We start from the raw sequence: 21,582 nt of genomic DNA on the forward strand, positions 1-21,582 counted from the left end.
GTCTGAAAGTCAAAAGAACACAGGAGGCTCTTTAGATCAACTAATCAAGATTTAGCAGATGCCTTCCTAACTTAGTACAGTTACAATAATTCAACCTGTTATCAAAGCAAATAAATTGTTCTCTATAATCAAGTCTTTTCTGACTTCTCTTTCTTGTGTTCTTGTTTCACCATCCAGACTCTTATTTAAAAAAAAAAGAAACTCTTGAAACGCCCATATTATGCTCATTTTAAGGTTCATAATTGTATTTTGAGGTTGTACCAGAATAGGTTTACATGGTTTCATTTTCAAAAAACACCATATTTTTGTTGTACTGCACATTGCTGCAGATCCTGTTTTCACCCTGTGTGTTTAGGTCTCTGTTTTAGCTTCAGAGAGAGACATCACACTTCTATACTATCTTTGTTGGGAGCTGCACATAATCAGTAACAACGTCAGATCCCATCAGCTAGATAATTCTCCAACTATGGTCAGTACAAGGCAGGATTAGCTGGGAGACTTAGCCACCTTTAGCCACCTCGTCTTGGCTAGTGTCGTAGAAAGCCGTGCAGATGCTGACCAGCTCACCCAGAGACTGAAGGCAGAGGACATTCAGAAACCGGATCTCATTCAAAACAGCATGGATAGTCCCAGAAAAGTTTTTTTTTTCATAATATAGGTACTTTAAAACTAAAGAAGTTAAACTGTTGTGCAGTGGCATTTTAAAAAATGTTTTGTATTGTCTTTAGTACTACTGTCAGTGACGTGCAGTCAGGGTAGGCAAGATAGGCACTGCCTACCCTGCCAAAATTCAAGCATTCAAATGTTTATTAAATAAATGTATTTAATAAACTTGTATTTGTATTTTTACTGTTTATTCTTTTGATTTAAATGTGTGTTATTCCAATTATTTTGACGCTAGGATGACAAATGTTGCAGTTACGCATAATCAAATAGAAAAAAATGGCAGAATAAGCAGTGCCTTTACTGCCCATTCAAGCGATTAACCAATGTTGCGCATGTGCACTTCGATCCTGTATTCTTTAACATGTACGGCAAAAGGCACAACTCTGCTGTGCCTTTGTACGTAAATGTGTGATTCCAGTAATCATCTCCGTTACATACCAAACACGGACCAATTAAAATCGAGATATTTCTGGCCCTTTGCGTAGCTGACGTCATTACACCAGCTACGTTGTAAGCGCAATCCCCGCGAAATTCAAAGTCAAAATGACAGCAGCGGTGTCCGCCGATATCAGTGTTGAGGAATTTCTCAAAACTAGATTTTAATTCAAAAAAAGAACTATTAGCAAGAGGGAGGTCTACGCCAGCCTTAGATGGACTACTGCAGCAAAAGGGACAAAAACTTGTCCGATCGTTTCAAACTGACTGGTATGGAAGAAAAGATTGGCTATGTGGCTGTGCTAACAGTTAGCGGCTGTACTGTTATCCCTGCCTGCTTTTTTCAACGAGTCAGACTGTTTGGACAACAACAGGGTACTGTGATCTGAACAACCTTCCCGCAGCTTTAAGCAAGCATGAAAAATCATCAGCTCACATCCAGAGTCAAATTACGCTGAAAACCTTCGGTAAATTTTGGATCAACCTTGCACTTGACAGGCAAAAGAGGCTGAATATAACCTACCATAATGAAAAGGTAAAGGAAAACCGAGAGGTATTAAAGGATCTGATAAATGCAACCTGCTTCCTTGCAAAGCAAGAGCTTGCTTTTCGTGGCAATGTTAAAAGCGCTAGCTCTAGCAATAGGGGCAATCACATCGAGTTGCAGGATGTGCTAGCTGAGAAAGACAAGAGATTGGCCAGACATCTACGTACATCTACTGTATTTTCTGGAACATCTAACAGGATACAAAATGATCTGATTGACTCAGTGGCAGACGTGCTCCTCGCTGACATTAAAAGTGACACAAATGCGTCCCCCTTTGTTGCTGTGGAGGTGGACGAGTCGACTGATGTGACAAATAAAGCCCAAATATCTGTTGTTGTACGTTATGTATGTGGAGGTAAAGTAAAAGAAGCCTTTCTAGGCTTTGATGATGTCAGCAACGACCGGAGAGCAGCAGCTATTTCGAAGTATGTTCTGAGCACATTCGAGAAATTCAACTGCTGCGATAAACTGGTTGCGCAGACATACAACGGAGCCTCTGTCATGGCCTCAGAGCTAAATGGGGTGCAGGCTTAGGTTAAAGAAAAGGTGCCCGAAGCTATTTTCACGCATTGCTATGCACACAAGTTGAATCTGGTTCTAGCCCAGTCCACGAAATGCATCCCTGAGTGCAGAACCTTTTTCAAGACAGCTGAGGGCCTTTCTGCTTTTTTTAGCAAATCATCCAAACGAACCCATCTCCTGGATGAGACTGTCAAACGCCGCATCCCCAGAGCAGAAGCAACTAGGTGGAGCTCCAATTCAAGGCTGGTCCAAACAATTTCATTTCACCTTTCAGATTTACCTGCCATGTTTAAAGTTATCGGCGACAATCCTGACAACTGGGACGGTGAAACATTGGCAATGGCTGCTGGGTTTGAGTTGTGGCTTTCAAAACGGTCAACCTGTTTCCTACTGATGGCTTTTGAAGGGATCTTCAATGACACTGATGCTCTCTTTAGCATCCTTCAGTCTAAAACCATGGATATCGGATTCTGCTGTAATCGCATCAAAGACACAATGAAAGTGTTGGACAGCAAGCGACAGGATTTTGACCGTTTTTCCTGAGATGGAACTCGTTCACAATGAGACATGAGATGGGTTGTCAAACAAAACAGAACGAGCTCTCATCTACTACTGCATTCTGGACAATGTCAATGTTCAAATGAAGACCAGGTTTGTGGATAACTTTTCCGAACTTGATTTCATTGGACTGGTAGATTGTAAAAAGTTTGAAGAGATGTTGCGCGAGTTTGATGACAGCAAACTGGAGAAGCTGTCAAAGTATGCAAGGTACTTGCATACTTTGTGATCTTGTGGGGTTGTATGGCTCACAAGAACTGAGGGGCAAATCACCGACACATCTTCTTGACTTTTTAAAAGAACATGACTTGGAAGCAACAGTTCCTGAAGCAACAAAGTTGCTGCAACTAATCCTGACAATACCAGCAACTACAGCTTCGGTGGAGCGCACATTTTCCACCCTGAAACGGATCAAAACATACAGTCGGAACCGGACCGGGCCAGCACGTCTTTCAGCCCTCGCCATTCTGTCAATTGAGAGTCAGAGACGATGCGAATTGAAGTCATGTAAAGACGAGTTTTACAATGCTGTGATCAACGTCTTCACGAGGAAAGAGCGTCAGATGGATTTTATGTACAAATAATCTACCGATTGGTGAGTCAGAAACTATTTTGGGTTTAGTGTGATTGAACAAATGCTGCTGCCATTTGCCTTCATATTCAGTTGAGCAGTGTGTGTTTTCATTGTTGCTGACTGTGACTGACAAACTATTATTGGCCGCTGTGCAATAATTAGAACAAAGATGGTTTCATAACTTGCATTCTGAGGCTGGACATTAACTTGTGTGTGTGTGTGTGAGGGAGAGAGAGTGGGAAGGAGAGAGAGGGAGTGTGAGAGAGAGGGAGAGAGAGAAAAAATATATGTCACCCAGAGTATTTGTCTGAAATTTTAACTTTGCGGAAGCACAACCGGTCATTGCGGTCTTCAAATAAGGGGGCAGGCAGGCTTTTGGAGTTGCTGCCCCAAGACTCTGGAAAAAGTTACCCCCACCGATATTTGCACTGTTACAGATCGCTCTTTTTAGGTCTAAACTCAAAACATATCTGTTGAGTGAGGCTTTTAATACGGAGCAGTGGTGGGACATTTTCATTCTTTTTTTTCTTTTTGACCTTTTCTGAGTTTACTGTTCTCTATGTTCACTCTTTCTGTTTGATGATGTGATTTTACTCATTCTGTTAAGCACTTTGGACCCTGCTGGTTGCTGTAAAGTGTTATATAAATACATTTAGATTGATTTTGATTGATAGATTAATTGGAAATGTCTTGCCATCGACCGTGCGTGTGTGCCGCGCTTGTGCATAACGTTTAGCCTACTGTTTTGATTGAGTATTAGCCTAAACAATAAATTAGGTACTCTGGCTTTCATAACTCAGTGCCTAGCCTCTTACTGACATCACCGCACGTCACTGACTACTGTACACAGTACACACTTCCATTGCTGTTGGTGTTCCCAACGTGAACATCACGTTACACAGACAGTGCACATTTGATTGATGCATCACTGCCAGCCGCCACAGCCATCAACACACAACATGTTACTCCACTGTACATGTAATATACATTATGCCGGGCCAAACAGAATCTGTGGACACAGAATTTTGCCGATTTTTCCCAGGAATAATTTCTTTTTTTAAATTAAACTCAAATTACATAAAACACATCTTCCTCACAAAAAAACTATTATGCACAATGTGCATAATCATTTTTTTTGCAGATTTACGTTTGTGTCTGATGATACGACAACAAAACACCATAATTATGTTTCAATCAGTGAGACCTGCTGATTCGTATCACACCTGTGAAATATACTTTGGTAAAGTTTAGTCAAATAACATAACTCGACGTCTTAGTGCATGTCGTATTATCCACTGTCTTGGTTGTCTGTGGAGAAAAAAAATGAAACTGTTAAAAGACAAAGAGATGCGTTTCCTGGTAGACAAACTCTCGATAGTGAAGTAAATGAACAAAAGTTAATCACCATTGTCCATTGTTATGAAAGAAAATCTACGATGATGCCACATGAGCCTCTGTATAAAATGCCTGTTTGTCTTGTAGGTGGTATTGCAAGGCTCTGATAAATTGTTCATTTAGTGAGTAAATGAACTGAGAGCAAAGCTGCTCCTCTGAGAGTGACTGGGGGAGGCAGGGAGTTAGCGGCAGCAGCGAGAGATGGAAACGAGACGGAGATGTTCATTTATTCATTTGATCTCTTCATGCAAAACAGCTGGAGCCGTGTGGGCTTTGCGCCGCTAATACAGCTGGGGAGGAAATGGGCCAAACACACATCTCCTAATCTAGCAACAATACGTGAAAGCTGCAGTGATGGCTGAACATGTGTTTTGATGCAATCAGCAGTAGCTTCGCCAGACATTACGCTCCCACTTCTAATCCCTGCATTTTCTCATATTGACATGATTATTATTAATGAGAGGAAACCTGGTCTTTGCACTGGCAGCATAAGGCATGAAATGAGACAAAATTAATGAAAAATGAGCTGAGAGATGCTAAAATGTTCCATACCACAACTCATGGGCGATATAAGTCCCTTTTAAGGGGGGCTCAAGACCCCCTATATTTCATCCCCAGCCCCTTCAAAAATTACAATAATAAAAACTTTTTTTTTAAATCAATTTTAGAGCTAGGGGGCTAGGGGATGGGAAAAATAATCATGATGATTCCCCATGCTTTGTCCGACAACTGGGTGGTTGAAATAGGGCTGATTAGGGGCTGAGCCCCCCTAAAGGTCTGATCTTAGAATTGCCCCTCCAACCATAATGGTAGATTTCCACACAACAAAATGTCGGTTCGCTCTCATTGAGATTGAATGGACACGAAATTCACCCTGATTGGGTGAGATGAGAGCAAATCGCCAAGGGGAGCAAAACAAATTGACAGAAGTTTAACTTTATTCAAATGAGGACCACAGGAGAACCAATCAGGTCGGCGTGTTAGTGTTTGGAGGCGGGAGTTACAAAAAAAGTCTGACCAAGATGGCGGAGGTTATCAGGGCTGTGATGTGAAACTTTGAATGTGATTAAAATGTTTCTACACCAACATTGGTACTTTTATCAACACAAATTGTGATTTATATGACAAACAAAACTTAGCACATACACCACTGAATAGACCACTGTATATGTTAGTTTAAACACTCAAACTTTTCAGCTAGCCGACAGGCTAATTGCTAGCATGTTTGGACATTGGATTTCATTGGCTACTTGTGCATTTCTTTGATTACATGTTTTAACAGGGCAAATGCATCACTGTAGATGTTAGTTAAAACACTCCAAATTATTCAGTTCTTCTGTTGTGGTCGTGCCTGTTTTTTTTGTGACCACGCCCCCAAGGCAAAATTTCATTGGTCAAAATTTGCGAGGTGATTCGCTGTGTGGAGTAGCATGTGACATTTTGGGAATCATTTGACAGAAAAACTTTATTGTGCAATTGTCATGGATACATGGAAACAGATTGTGGCTAATAGTGGCAAATATATCAAGGAAGCTAGGGGGAAATTTATTCAGTGTAAAATATTGCACCAGGACACCAAATAAGCTTTTAAAACAGAGACGGGCACCTTTTTGCATCTCATTTGGGAATGCTCTATGGTCAAACCATTTTGGCATGACATACTGGAATTCTTAGGGGCAAGGGCAGGAGTGACCATGCCAATATCTCTGAGACTATGTCTTTTGGTAAATAAAAGAGAAACGCCAACCCCCTGACAAAAAGCTTATAATGGTTGGGATAGCCTCGGCTGTCAGAATAAAATTGAGACACTAGAAATCATCTATAAACCTAACAATGCAGGAGTGGAAACTCCTCAGGAGTGGGACAGCATCATATGAGGTTATGTTGGCTAGGATAAGGGGCAGAGAGCCTGGGACACTGGGGATTTGGGATAACTTCATAGTCCACCTGATTATTAGATTGTAAGCAGATTTCTTTTGCCATATTTATTTAATTTACTGACATTTTTGTTTGATTGTTTTATTTATTATGTTCATTTATGTCTGCTCAGCCTGTACATTGTACATTCTTCCATTTCTTTTGCACATTCCTTGTGACCAGGATAACACACGCTTTGACTAAAAAGTTATTTCATCAACTGACCTACTCGTATTATTTGTCTTCTTTCAGCTGTACCAAATGAGCTGTGGTTTGTCATATTTGCCAATAAAAAATTAAATGACTAAAAAAGAATTGGTTGTTAATTTTTACATTACATGTAAATAATAAAAGTAGAGATCAGTGCAGCTTTAAGCACCATAACACAACATGACCAGTAAAGTAAATAAACTTAGCGGCAAATTTGTGCTGTTTTATAGTAGTTCTAGTAGAACTCACGTAAGCAAGTCAATTCAATTCTATTTTATTTATACAAACGTTAGCTCAAGACACTTTACAAATTATAGAATGTGGTCTAGACCAACTCTATCTGTAAAGTCACAACAATTCTAGTAATTCCCCCAAGAGCAAGCAACTATGGCGACAGTGGCGAGGAAAAACTCCTTTTTAGGAAGAAACCTAGGACAGACCCAGGCTCTTGGTAGGTGGTGGCTGAAGGTGCCGGTTGGGGGTGTAATGCACAGTGGCAATAATAGTCACAGTAAAGATAATAGAACAAGGACTACTAATGGTAGTCATAGTAGTTTGTCATGACAGGAAGAGCAATGCTTTTGGCAGGATGGCAGAAGTCCAAAAGGTTGACCAACTTTTGCTAACAATGAATTCCCCCCCAATTCCACCCTGTGTGCACCATGTACCTCCAACCACAAACCTAAATTGCACTTTTCCCCATCAGCGCTGGATTCACAAAGCAGTCAAAAGGCAGTGATGACACTACATTCCCATAGTTAGATCAGCAAATAAAAACAGCAGACAAGCAGCATATTTAGCAGCAAAACAATGTTTGCTTTTGAGCGTAGCTCTTGCCAAAATGCAACCTAATGTCTTTTTGTGTATGTACCCAAGTCAAATAGTTAGGACGGAGTGCTTATGCTAGCCTCAAAATAGAATTGGAAAGGTTTTGAGCAACTCACATTGTCAGTTCTTCCAGCCGCCGTCTATCAAGCCAGTCAAAAATAGTCGAGGGGGCCCTGGCAGAGGCCTTTGCCTAGCCATCCTATTTACTGTGCAGCCTAAAAACTGGTGTGGTCCAAGGCTTTATCAGTTCTTAGTGACATCAGGCCGCTCTGCCCTTCCTATTGAGAGGATGTCAGAGCATCGATCTCAACTAGCATGATGTATGGTGTAACATCCCAGAGGCATCACACAATCCAGACCATCAGCAGAGTCACTATAATTTCATTCATAGGACATATCTACCCCCGTGAAAATGCACCACATGAAAATAATTAACAGCCCTTTGTGCACTTTCTGCCCGATAAAAGCACAAGGCAAAAATCTTCACCTGATTTGGAAGTGCTCTCCCATTGGTGAGTTCTGGAACAATACTGCATCCAAAATGTTTGCCTTGGTTAATGTTACTGTGCCTGTTACTGTCAATGTCTTGATTCTGAATGACCTGTCAGCCTTTCAGCTCTCTGGAACTCAAAGATGTGCTGTATTTGCTGGACTTACAGCTGTGAAGAGAATGATTGCAACCCGTTGGAAACCACCTCACAACCTATCTATCCACACATGGACCCTTTCCTATTTGGATGTAGTGGATATGGAACTTTCCACACATGCATCCATGGAGCGCCGGGAAAGACTCTAGACACTTGGCAGGAAATGAGTGTTCCTTGGTAGTGTTTAATTACAAACCACATTGTTTTACTAAACCTAACTGGTCAGTTTGGTTCCAAAACTACGTTTACTTTTTCTTGCCTGCCGCGGTGCTCTGTACCCGCCCTCCTAGCTTTCGTATAATGTTTGTTTTACACTTACACACACTCACACACACACACACACACACACACACAAACGTCCTGTCTGTATCTTCACTGTCAGCTATAATAATGCAATATGCGTTGAATAATGGATTAGATGTGGTAAAACAAATACAATACTTTTGGTGACATGGACACTTCAGGCCCCTTTGACTTAGTAATTAATCACCAGATATAACAACTATATGTCATCTTATATTGACAGGCAAATTGCAAATGACACTGGCCAATATTAGTAACTGGTTGAACCATAAACCAGCTACTTTAGCCATATTTTCAACAAAATTCAGTCTTTTCATGCAAGGTAGACAATATCAGCTGTCTCATATTCAGCCATATAATACATTAAATTTCAGTCACATCCAGTGTTTAGTTTCCCCTCATCAAACCCCCTCCAGCTTAGTCATTCAGTCACTCTCAGCTGCAGAAACTCTTCCTCACCGTCTCTCCTGTTGAGTTTGGCGAAGCCCGGCGCATGACTGCTGGACAGCTGGGACGAGCTCCTGAAGGACGATGGCGGCAGGTTGGACACCAGCGCGCTGTCACACACCTCTGTCAACCAATCACAAAGCAGAAAAAAAACAGACACGGTTAGCGCTTCACACTTATCTAATGCGTACACTGTTTGAAAAATCCAATCTTTTAGAAACTCTTTGGCTCAAAATTAAAATGAACTGACGGAGAAAGTGTTTTTGTCCAAGCAAACAAGATAGAAATGAAGAATCCCTGGATTGGCTGTTCGTGATTATTGATTAATTTCCTTCACTATATGCTTCGTCTTGGGGCCAAGGATCCCTTGTCACATGGCACTGTAACAAGACTTTGGCTCTGACGAATACCCTGTTCCTTACAGTGTTGCTGCATAATGAATCGGATATTGTGTTGTTGAGGATGTGGATGTGGATTTAAATCAAATACAAACTTCCATAACATGATTATTAAATTGCCCGGTGATCTGTTTTTGCCAAAGAAATCAACAGCATACACATGATGGGATCAAAAAATATGAGCCAAAAACATAGTTATTCAATATCATGTATTCAGTTTTCCAGATGCTCAGAACATTGCAGATGGTTGAACAGAAGTGAAATGCTTCTTACTAACCTGGCTCTGGGGAGCTTATTACCCGGAGTCCTTAAGTGTTTTTTTTATCTAGCATGTTTCCTTGGATTAGGGAAGCACCAAAATCATAGTTACAGCTGTCGCCGTGGTCCTGCTACATGCCCTGCTATGCCCTTTAACACCTTGCTACGTCCTACGGCGGCCTGCTACATCCTGTAACGCCCTGCAGTGCCCTGCTATGCCATGAACTTCTACAAATCACTATTTCTAGTCCCCTGTTCCATTATCTTTATTGTGACCTTCAGACACGCCTATCAAGACCTTTGGTCTGTCCGAGGTTTCTCCCTTGCCAATGTTGCACTAAATGCCTGCTCTTGGGGTGATTACTAGAACTGTTGGGTCTTTGAAATTTATAGAATGTTGTTTAGACCTAATCTATCTGTTAAATGCCTTGAGAAAAGTCTTACGAATTGATACTTGTAAATAAAATGTAAATTAATTTCATTACCAAAACACTACAGTTACAGCAGTGTTTCTCAAATGGGGGTACGTGTACCCGTAGGGGTACTCTGGAGGACTGCAGGGGGTATGTGATAATTTTTGTACCGGACCATTGTACCTCTTTATGTAGGCTTTTTTTCTACCAAAAATGTGAGATTTTTGTTGCCTTCTGTGGACGTATTACTTTCTTCCTTCTACAGTCTTTTTTTCCAAGTTTGTCGCTTTTTTCGAACATTTTGTTGCTGATTATGAAGTTTGTCACTTTTGGCGTCCTAGTGTTGCCCTTTCCTTCTTTCAATGTGTCTCTTTTTTCAAAGTTTTTGTTACTGTTTTCAAACCCATTCTTACCTTTACTTCCTTCTTTTTATCGCCTTTTTCCAAGGTTTTGTCATTTTCTTGCCTGAGAGACTAGGCAGGCTGGTCAGGGGGTACTTGGCTTAAAAATACTGTTCAAATGGGTTTCTAACTGAAAAAAGCTTGAGAACCACTGAGAACACTTACAGGTTCAGAGAAGCAAAAAAGCAGAAGTAACGGGAGAGGGGGGGGGGGTGAAGCATCACATTGTGCCTCTACAAAGACCATTTACCAGTTGAAGAGGAGTGGAGGATTAGCATTGAGCTGCAGGTTCAATAGGGACAGAGACGCTGCAGTCTCTCAGTAGATCACATCAGCAGGATAGTACAGGAATGTCTCCTCTCTTAGCATGAGGATGAATATTTGTATGGGTCGAATTCATAAAAGTAGATGAAAAGAGCTTCTTCTTTAGATCAACCATAGAAACAGGCTGAGGACTTCCCATCATCAGACTGTAGATTATTACTCTCCATCTCTTAGACTGAGAGAATTGTTAAAAACAGGACGGGACGTCACTGATGCTGAGAGGTGAAAATAATCCACCGTCATGCTTTTCAGCTTTTACTCACTGTCCTTTTACAAGATAATGTAATACACAAAGATAAAAATGCATTTAAATCAAGATCTGTTCCCGGCTTCATCATCGTTCCTGTTGCGTCTGTGGATATGAGGCCGTGAGTGTCAGAGTGGAGTCTAACCACTGAGAAGCAGGTTCCATGTTCCCCATGTGGAAACAGGTCTGTCAGCTGTAAAAGCACCACATCAGATGAATGAACAGGCTGATATAATAAAGTGGATGAATGAATGATGTAATCACGTGGGGTTATGGAGATGAATGCTTGTTACAGGCTGGATCCCGATGGAGAGCAATCACTGTTGCCAGTAGAAACCTCCACATTTCACACTTTATTGTTTCACGGATGATCAGCAGCACTAAAAACATCACATATTTTAACCAATATGCAATAATTATCCTTTTAATTGGCTTCTCTCTTGCATTCAAACCCATAAACATAGTGTACAAGTAATTGTACTAAATTGTACCAATTGCAGGCAATTCTCCAGGAAATTTACTTCCATTGATCCACTCTATGGGGGGGGGGGGGGTGATGGAATTTTAAATAGCTATGTTCAGCCCCCTTCCCCAACGGCAACAGTGTTAGCACAGTCTATTATTCTCTTAACGTAAAAATACATTTAAATAAATGTATTTTAAAATGATTCGCTGCAGCTGTACACAACTATATCATGTCATTTGAAGAAACAGTAAATAGACATAGTAGAAAATCAATCATACAGTTGAATTGTCCACACACACACAGACACACATTTTCATGAATATCATCATCTCAATAAATTTTCACAGCTCTCCTCCTCTTGAGCTCCGAACCGTGAGCTAACGCCAACGCTGCCTCCATCTGAAGCCTCTCTGTTAATGGCTGTTGTTCTCCAGCGCCGAGATAAGAGCCAATTACCCTGATTCGGATTCACACAACTCCGACAACAAGGCTTTAGCTTCGATTACTCTGTCAACGTTGGGGTACTTCATCTCAACAGCACACCTTCTTCATCTGCCTCTCCATATCCACGGTCTGATGATATCACTTTTTAAAAGAGCATCAACACTCCAGTTGGAGAGAGGCAGTGTCGCAGCAATGCTGGATAATACATCCTGAGTATCCTCAAGATAAAAGTAAGATGAAAGTTTCACAGGCTGTATTTGAGGAAAAAATAATACAAACAAGCCTGGTTAGCAAATCATAAATTATCTGCCTCCATTTTGGAAGAGCAAACACAACCGCACCTGAAACCGTTCACAAACACACACACACACACACACACACACACACACACACACACACACATGCTGGGACGTTTTAACAATGACATCAGTACCAAGACTTGGTCGGTTGAATCCCTTTGTCTGTGTTTTTTTAAAGACTAGTTGGTAGTCATTACACAACTATAATTTAAACCATAAATCACATTAAATGAAATTTCCAACCCTATTCACTATGTGACAGCCCAGGGGCACCATTGATGGTAATGCTTTATTGATGTCAATGAGCTCTTTTACGTTTCATACATGCAAATGGAGAGTTTTAAAGGTCCCATGGCATGAAAATGTCTCTTTATGAAGTTTTTTAACATTAATATGCGTCCCCCCCAGCTTGCCTATGGTCCCCCAGTGGCTAGAAATGGCAATAGGTGTAAACCGAGCCCTGGGTATCCTGCTCTGCCTTTGAGAAAATGAAAGCTCAGATGGGCTGATTTCTCCCCTTTCTCTGCTTTGTACACCCAGATATTAGACGCTCCCCTTTGTAATGTGCAAGACACAGACACAGCCCATCTTACAAACGCAAGATTATCAAGAATATACCCCAAAAGAACTGATAAGTGCAACAAGTGTAATCAATTGCCTGGCGACTACATGCACATGTTTCTGCTCTGTCCCAAATTATCAGGTTAGCCTGGTCTCCTGGGTGAAATCTTCCTCTGCTGCATTTCGGGCTTTCATACTACTCACTACTTTTGTCTCTCTTAGTGCAATGTCATCTCACAGCGCCGCTTAGCTGCAGCTCTGCCATCCTCACACACTGAAGGGTGATTTTTTTAGTAGTTTCTGACGCTGACAGCCACTGCCTGAATGTGCATATTTGATGAGTTTGGAGTGGGACCTGGTTGGAAGTGTACAGAGACCAATTTGTTACAGCAGTTATCAACAACAGAATCCTGACTCCTGATTAAAAATGCAACAACTTCTCACTTACAGTGAAAGTTTCTCCCTCCCCACATGTTAAGAGTCTGGGTGTTGTCCTGGACAGCACTCTATCATTCAAATCTTTTGTTGTCAAGTCAAACTGGAGTAAAGACTGTTTAGTGGGCAGAACCAATGCGCCTTGCCGAGTTTCCGCCCGGGCTTTAAAAAAGAAGACAACATTGGAATTCAAGAAAAACATTAGTTGATGAGCTGTACCTACAACTCCGGTTGTTCACCTGCTACTCCTACTGCTAGAAAAGGCTAAACTGCTAAGCATCTTAAAGACCTACAAAACTCCAAATGCCTTCCTTGGCTGAAGCAATAATTCAAACTGGAACTGTCAAATTCAACTGCTGAAGTATGGCAAAATGAAAGGAGGAAGAACAAAAAAGGAAAAGAAGTGTTTGGTCATTGAGTGAAATCCAGTTCTTTATTCCGGGATGGATGCATCAAATCCCTTTCAATTGGGGCATATGCACAAAATCTTGAAGATACTTCACACGGCAACAGCATTACTCGTTCTGCATATTTTCACTTACGCAACACGACAGCACCGCCATACTTGTTAATGTACCCGTCACCCAGGGTTCCAAAGTTTAGCGATTTCAGGGTTTTTTTAAGTGTGGGGGAGGAGCAGGTCTATTACGGTATTCTGAAGAGGTGAAATGAGAGGGAGAGTGCTGTAATCCCTGAGGAGATCATGCGTGGTGAGGGCACAGCCTCGCTGAGGTAGAGAGTGCCGAGCCGTTCAAAGACGCCGCGCCGCTTTTTCCCCGGCTGAGCTTTGGCATTTCACCTCCTTGAACACAAGGGACCAGTGGAGCGCAAACACAGGCGGCTCAGAGGAAAATGGAGCTAAATGTTGTATACCTCCTGGCCTCTGTAACTGCTGAACCGCAGGGTTGGACAGAGAGCTTCCTGCATGTTAAACCAAACTCCAACAATGTGTTTTTTTTAGAGGAAAAAGGTCTGGAGTGCTCAGATGTTCAAACGCATCATGAAAGCTGCTCCTTGAAAGGAAAACGGTCACAAATACAGGTCCAAGATCCTCTTTTATTTTTTTAAACTACATTGTGCGGGAATTTCTCCTGTCTAGATCATATATCGTAATCAACTCTCTCTCGCCAGTTCAAAGTACGTATTGCAGCTACAATAGCCATCACGCTTCACACCGTGGTGTTGGAGTGCATGGAAAAGAGAGAGAAAGAACAAGAGACTGCAGTGGTCCGGAGGATAATTAACTAGTTGGGATTTGGTGTGTGCGTCCAAAGCAGCTCCAATGTTCACTCTTTTTTCTGATGACGCCAGTCTCTTGCTCTTTTCAATATCCGTTTTTTTAGTTTTTATTTTGGCCAACACATTTTTACATATCGTCTCACACAGTTACAGCTGCATTACTGATAAAGTCACACAACCTATTTTGAGATTTTTCATTCTTCAATTATACAAATGTTGCCCTTCCAAAGTGATTTTTATCAATAGGGCATAGTTAACTATGGGAAGCTCTTAACTCTATGGTTCACCAGAGTTCAATGGCAAGGAATACCAACAACCCCATACACATGAATACACATGCATATCTACATATATACCTACGCACTCATAATATCTGTTTTCATCTTCTGGGCAAAGAAGAAGACGCCTGTTACAGAAATTTGGATTTTGAATATGTGGTGGTCCGCCGTGTTTTCTTCAAACTAGCCGGGGCTGGGAAGCGATGATACCCGGTAGCAGCAGCTGTGAGTCGAAAACGCGGGCTTAAAAGATTATTCTTTGGGCATTTTTAGGCCTTTATTGACAGGACAGCTGAAGAAATGAAAGGGGAGAGAGAAGGAGAATGACATGCAGCAAAGGAGCGCAGGTCGGGGTCTACCAACTGAGCTATCAGGGTGCCCAGGTCCAAGACATTCTTCTTTGAAAAAGGTGAAAAGCCTGTATTTGGATGGCTATTTCATATTGAAAAGGTTGGTACATTAAAAAGCTGGGTTACAACCCACATGTACTGGCTCAAACAGCCTTCTTCACGGTGTTTTCTTTTCTTTCTGTCAGCCTCAACTTCTAATTGAGGGTGTTTTCTCCTGGCATTTACATTCTTGGCATCCAGGGTAATAGAAAAAGGGTTGACATTTATAAACAAGTCAACAGAGACCAACAGTACGGGCTTCAAGATGTCAGAGCTATGATACACTTACAGCAGAAAGCCACGAGAAAGCCTATTATGGAGAATAAAGCTAGGAAAACAAGAGCTGTTTAGCTTTAAGATCACTTCAGACGCAATTACAGGAGGTAAACGGAGGCAAAGAGGTGATGGGGGACACGATGGAAAGCAAGGTTTTTGTTGATAAGATGACTTCTCAGCTTATACCAGAAAATAGGACTTGAGTCTGCTGTCTTGAATCTGCTAAGGAAGAAAACAACAGTTTTAGTTGATCTAATACTGAGCCGAAATGCTGTGCTGTGAACAAATAAAAGACATCACAGACAAGAGCAGGATACCCTACAGCAATGGCAGAAGTATTCAGATCCTTGACTTAAGTAAAGTACAGATACCACACTATAAAAAATAAACTGTGACAAGTAAAAGTCCTGCATTAGAATAGTTACTTAAGTAAAAGTATGTAAGTATCATCAGGAAAATTAACTTTTACAAGTAAAATTACTTGATTTAGAAAAATCCTCCCATGTTAGAAAGAGTAAAGGATCCAAACAGTTGTGTGTTTAATGGTCCAACCATGTCAACTGGACTGGCAGGCCATTATATTGTTGGCTAATTAAGTTTAACAACCGGCCCGTCAGACGCCGCCTACCAAGAGCCTGGGTCTGTCAGAGGTTTCTGCCTAAAAGGAAGTTTTTCCTTGCCAGTGTCGCACTGTTGCTTGTTCTGGAGGAAACTACTAGAACTGTTGGGTCCTTGTAAATTCTGGAGTGTGGTCTAGACCTACTCTATCTGTAAAGTGTCTTGAGATAACTCTTGTTATGAATTGATACTTTAAATAAAATTGAATTGGATTGAATTTAGAATAAAACATCACATTTTTTAACAGTGATTTGAGTTTCCCCAGCCTGCCTATGGTCCTCCAGTGGCTAGTAATGGTGATAGGTGTGAACCGAGCCTTGGATATCCTGCTGTGCGTTTAAAAAAAAAACTAAACTGTAGCTCCTCAAAAGCTACAGACTCACAAAGAAACATCCTAAGGAAAGCTCCTTGTGGGACTGGCTCTAGTTGCTGTAATTCTGCATTCTGTATTCTTCAGATACAGTTGTAGGGGACCACTAAGGTCTATATAAAAGAGACTTCAGATACAGTATTAGGGGACCAGTAAGGTCTATATAAAAGAGACTTCAGATACAGTATTAGGGGCCCAATAAGGTATAAAAGAGACTTCAGATACAGTATTAGGGGCCCAATAAGGTCTATATAAAAGCATCCAAAAAGCACCATGTCAAGGGCCCTTTAACCCTCCTGTTGTCTTCAGGTCAAATTTGACACCTTTCCAAAAGGTTTCTATATCAGAAATTTGGGTTTCTTTCAAACAAATTGTCCAAAAAAGTAACGTGGATGGTTCTCAACAACGCTCCTCACAAGTAAATAAATACTCAGTTCACTACTTTCATTGAATTTGTGTGTTTTTTGTCAATGTTTTAGAATTTGGAAAAAAAACATTTGGTAAAACAAATTTAAAAAAGTGTAAATAAAATAAAAGTGTCAAATAAAGTGACTACAATGTGAATTGATGTCAAAAAGTAACTAAATTTAAAATAAATAAATAACAAAATGTAAAAAAAAGTAACAAAATGTCAATAAAAAGTGACAAATGTAAAAAGAATCTTTAAAATTGGGGGGGGGAAAAAAACACAAAAATTTCAAAAGGCCCAGAAAAAGTTGACAAATTTTGAAAAAGTGAGAATGTCATTGGGGAAAAGCCACAAAAGGGTTGAAAAAGACAACCATAACCTTGATAAAAGGTTTTTCATTTTAAATTTTGATTAAGAAAAACAAAAATTTCCAGGTCAGCGGGAGGACAACACAGTTCATGTAAAGTAACTAAAGCCGTCAGAGTAATGTAGTGGAGTAAAAAGTACAACATTTCTCTCTGAAATGTAGCAGAGCAGAAGTAGAATGTGGCATGAAAAGAAAACACTTAAGTAAAGTACAAGTACCTCAACATTTGAACTTAAGTACAGTACTGGAGTGAATGTATTCATTTACATCCCACCACTGAAACCATTATATTTTCATTTGAGGGATGGGAAATGTATTCTCATCTCAATTAAATACCCCATCAAATGAATTGTTAATGGTTTTTGCTGCTTAAGGAGGATTTAGAGGGGGTCGCGTCGATCCATCTACAGTGTCACTTTTATCACTGGGGGGGGGAATAAACTGTGGAATCAAAAGGCAGTAAAAAGTCTTTAAAAACCTCCCGGAGTGCCGAGGCCTTGGCACTGTCAAGCACGATTAATCACCACTGACATGATAGGCAGACCGATACTTGGCTCATTCACCTGCGTTCTCCCCTTCTTTACTGTTTTACTGAATAACAAAGCTCCTGCCCACAGAGTCCAGGACGGAGCCGGAGACCCTGAATACCGATGAGCTCCATCCATCAGCTCGACAAACAGCAGTGAACAGAAGGTGCTGCACTTCTAGCTCTATAAGCCCCGCACACCCAGAGTTCAGGGCTCTCAGTGTGAGCCCAGTCTGTTAAGGAACAACTTAGGAGCAGCACAACTCGTTCCATACATGAAAAAGGTTCGGGAGACTATGATTAATTACCCATAAGCAGTTAATGGAATCTAAATTAAGGAGGAAATTATGCAGGCAGTACAGTTTGACCATGATGTGCTATCGTGCCGTGCCGTCCCAACTCTCTGAAGTTCCTGTATTTAAACCACTAGTTCTCAACCTTTTTTGGCCCAGTACCCCCCCATCCATTATCCAAGTCCCTAACCGCCCCCCATTAAATGAGATGTAGGCTAATGGCCATTGATAGTAATGATTACGCCCTAATATTCGAGGCGGGAATGGCTGCGGCCTGGAGCGTCCCATGTCATGCCGTCTCGTCTTATGCCGTCCCGTCTCATGCCGTCCCGTCTCATGCCGAGATGTGTCCAACGGTAATTTCATTGGGTCAAAAATAAGAACTCGCAATTTTTTTTTTTGCAGATGGAGTCACGGATAAGTTCGTGACCACGTATGTTGCAATCAATTGAAAAACGTTAAAAACTGTTAGCCTAACAATTTTAGCCTTACATAAAGTTAGCTGTTTTCAGAATGTTAATGTTGTGGGAACGTACATTTGATGAAACGTGCATCAGCGACGCAGCCATTTCTGCCAACTAACGGCAGGATTTCCTGAGGAGAACCAGATTACAAAAATAAACATGTCACACTCTTTCCAAGACTCTTTTTATTTTATACTCTATATTTTTTTCACACTTCACTGGGACATTGCTGCAAATACAATTGCTTATCAGCATGGCAAGAGGGCGTGAGACGGGAGGCTCCAGGTGGCAGCCATAGAAGGATTTTTTTCCAAGCTTGAGCTTTTATTTTGAAAAGTAGAAGCTTGGGGACATAGAAGCACCAAGCCGGATGGCAGAAGGAATTTTTTAGTTTGCCTATAATCTGCATTTATATTATAGACGGACATATGTTTTTAAGTATTCTATTCATCTAGTCTACATTTATCTTGTAGACATATTTTTTGAAGTATCGTTTCCATTTGTATGATTGCCGTCACTGTTTAGTTAAAAAAACACTAAATATTTCAAGTATTTTATTCATTAGCATGATAGACGCAAGCTTACTTTATTCCAGACGCGAGGCGGGACGGCACGAGACGAGACGGCATGACATGGGACGCTCCAGGCTGCAGCCACACAGTCTTTAATTCAATTCAATTTTATTTATATAGTACTAAATCACAACAACAGTGATCTCATTGCGCTTTCCATAAAGAGCAGGTCCAGACCTTACTCTGATGGTAGTTACAGAAACCCAACAGCTCCCAGTCTTGTAATGTTGGGCATGTTATTGCATGCTGGAGGCGTTACATTTAGCTGAACTTTAAAAAGTAGAGATCCGGCAGGGAAATGGTGAAGAGATATAAATAATAGTGCTGTGTGTTTAGAACTGTCAAAGCGGCATGTCAAAGGTGTTGCAGGGATTTTGTTCGCCCAGTGCCAATCCCTTGAAATAAATTGATTTCACCGCAAATTTCACTGCTTGCGAGCCCTACAAAAAGGGTTCTGTTTGGTTCCCACTTGCTGCTAACGCAAAGTTCAAATGTCCCCAATCCAACTTCAAACATATCAACCAAGAGCGTTCATCGACTTTTTCAATATATGCAAATTTGAAAAAACAGTGATTGACACACAGCACCTACACCCACAGTAACTTAATGAGAGCCTGTGCCCTCACCGCGGCGGTTACTAGACTGAAACGAAATGAGAAAAACTAAAATAATTACCTCATTAGAGAAGCTGTGACAACACGCGTCGGCTGTAGAGATGTACAGCACGCCAAAAAATAACCCCTAATGTTTTTATTTATTCAATGTTCGATTCATATTCTGGCCATGATATAGATAGAACAAGCTGATTAAAACTGCTGAATTATTCAACGGGAGCCAGTGTGTGTTCTCAAGCTGCCTGTGGTCCGACTTGTTAATTGATTAATTGAAATGCAGAGCAGCGTACTGCGCTAACTAATACCCTGAAGGTAAAGACATGGCAGGAGCTCTCCTCTTCTGGTTTAATTAGCGTTGCTTTGACACGTCATTAATAGCACAGGATGAGAGAATCTGATCGAGCTTCACAGCAACATATGGCACACCTACCACCTATTCACACTGCAACTGCAAACACCTGACCAAAGTGTTTCATGCTGGGTTTCTTTAGATTATGCATGTATGCTGAATACCCTTGAGCAAATAGAAGGCTCTATTTTTACGATCTAAGCGCACGGCGCAGGTGTGTTTAGGGCGTGTCCAAATCCACGTTTTCTAGTCTGACGGCGGAAAAAAGGGTCCGTGCGCCGGGCACATGGTTCCAAAGGGTTGTACTTAGTGTCTTCATTAATCATAGGTGTATATCATCCAATCAGAGCGTCATCTCCCATTCCCTTTAAAAGCCAGCTCCAATATGATGGAGGATTTGCACCGTAATATTTTTATATGTAATCTTTTGCATTTGTGCTGCAACCCCATGAGGAAGCATTTTGCCTCACCAGAAACCGACATATATCAATTTGAGTATACTAAGAAAGACAAAAAAATGAACACAAAGTAAAAGTAGTGGAATAAAAATACCCCCCCCCCCCCCATCATCACATACCCTTCACCATACCTAGAGACGTAGGGTACTTTCCATAACATCATCTCTCAAATGCAAATCAAACCAGCTATTAGGCTGACTGAAATCAAACCATGCTAATCTCTAGGTATGGTCAAGGGTATGTGATGTGGGTATTTTAATTCCAGAGGCCATGGGAACTTTATCAGGATGCAAAGTATCCTGGATCCATGAAATAACTGGCCTTTAATGATAAAAATATGCCTGCTTCTATAGGAATTTAACATAGGGGTGTCTATACGTCTCATGCCCCCTGTATTTTAAGGAAGAACATTTATTTATTCACAATACATTATTCATTCACAAAAAAATTGGTCACTAAATCATTTTTTAATTAAGGCATTAAGATCAGTTTCCAAAAGATAATTTTTTTATTCCTCTTTTTAGTCAATTTAAGCAGGGGTTCCTATACTCATGAGTAACACTGTAAACTATAACCCAATCCTGTGTTACATCTTCTAAGTCAGCTTCATTCCAATGTATTTCTACTTGTTTTACCCTTTTTTGGGATTTAAGGGTCAATAAACCCAATTAATATTCAATCATACCTAATATTTGAGTCCAAAACCCCAGAAATTATGAATTATTTTGACTAATAGTTAGATCAGAGAAACATTTTTCAGTGGATAACCACAGCCTGTTTTGTGTATGGAACCTTTTTTTGATTGAAAGAATCCCATATTTTTTATAGAAATATTAAAAACAGGTAAAATTTGACACAAGGACAACATGGTGGTAAAAATATTAATTCCTCCAATGATGTCAGTGCTCTCAATTCCAGTTGATAAATAAGATGGCAAACAATCCAAAATCTCAAAAGAATATTTCAACACTTTGGCCAAGCTACTTAGCTTTATGTTGCTCTCTGGCAACATCGGAAATATGCTTACTCGTTTCTTGCTGCCAGTTTGATCGGGGCCTCTTTCTC

At 40.8% G+C, this 21,582-nt stretch overlaps 1 protein-coding gene and 1 long non-coding RNA gene across 2 annotated transcripts in view; one reads left to right on the forward strand and one right to left on the reverse strand.

The window, feature by feature from the left end:
* Positions 1-21,582, reverse strand: part of LOC116699076 (contactin-associated protein-like 4) — a 179,952-nt gene that overhangs the window by 125,468 nt on the left and 32,902 nt on the right. The window contains exon 2 of the mRNA XM_032531468.1: positions 9,062-9,172. Within this exon, the coding sequence (XP_032387359.1) occupies positions 9,062-9,172 (111 nt within the window). The remainder of the gene's footprint in view (positions 1-9,061; positions 9,173-21,582) is intronic.
* On the forward strand, positions 862-16,065 carry LOC116699078 (uncharacterized). Its single transcript, XR_004334359.1, has 3 exons — positions 862-874; positions 6,409-6,413; positions 15,950-16,065. It is a non-coding gene; the product is annotated as an uncharacterized LOC116699078 (long non-coding RNA).

The sequence above is a fragment of the Etheostoma spectabile genome, chromosome 12 (genome assembly GCF_008692095.1).
Source record: "Etheostoma spectabile isolate EspeVRDwgs_2016 chromosome 12, UIUC_Espe_1.0, whole genome shotgun sequence".
NCBI classification, from domain to species: Eukaryota; Metazoa; Chordata; class Actinopteri; order Perciformes; family Percidae; genus Etheostoma; species Etheostoma spectabile.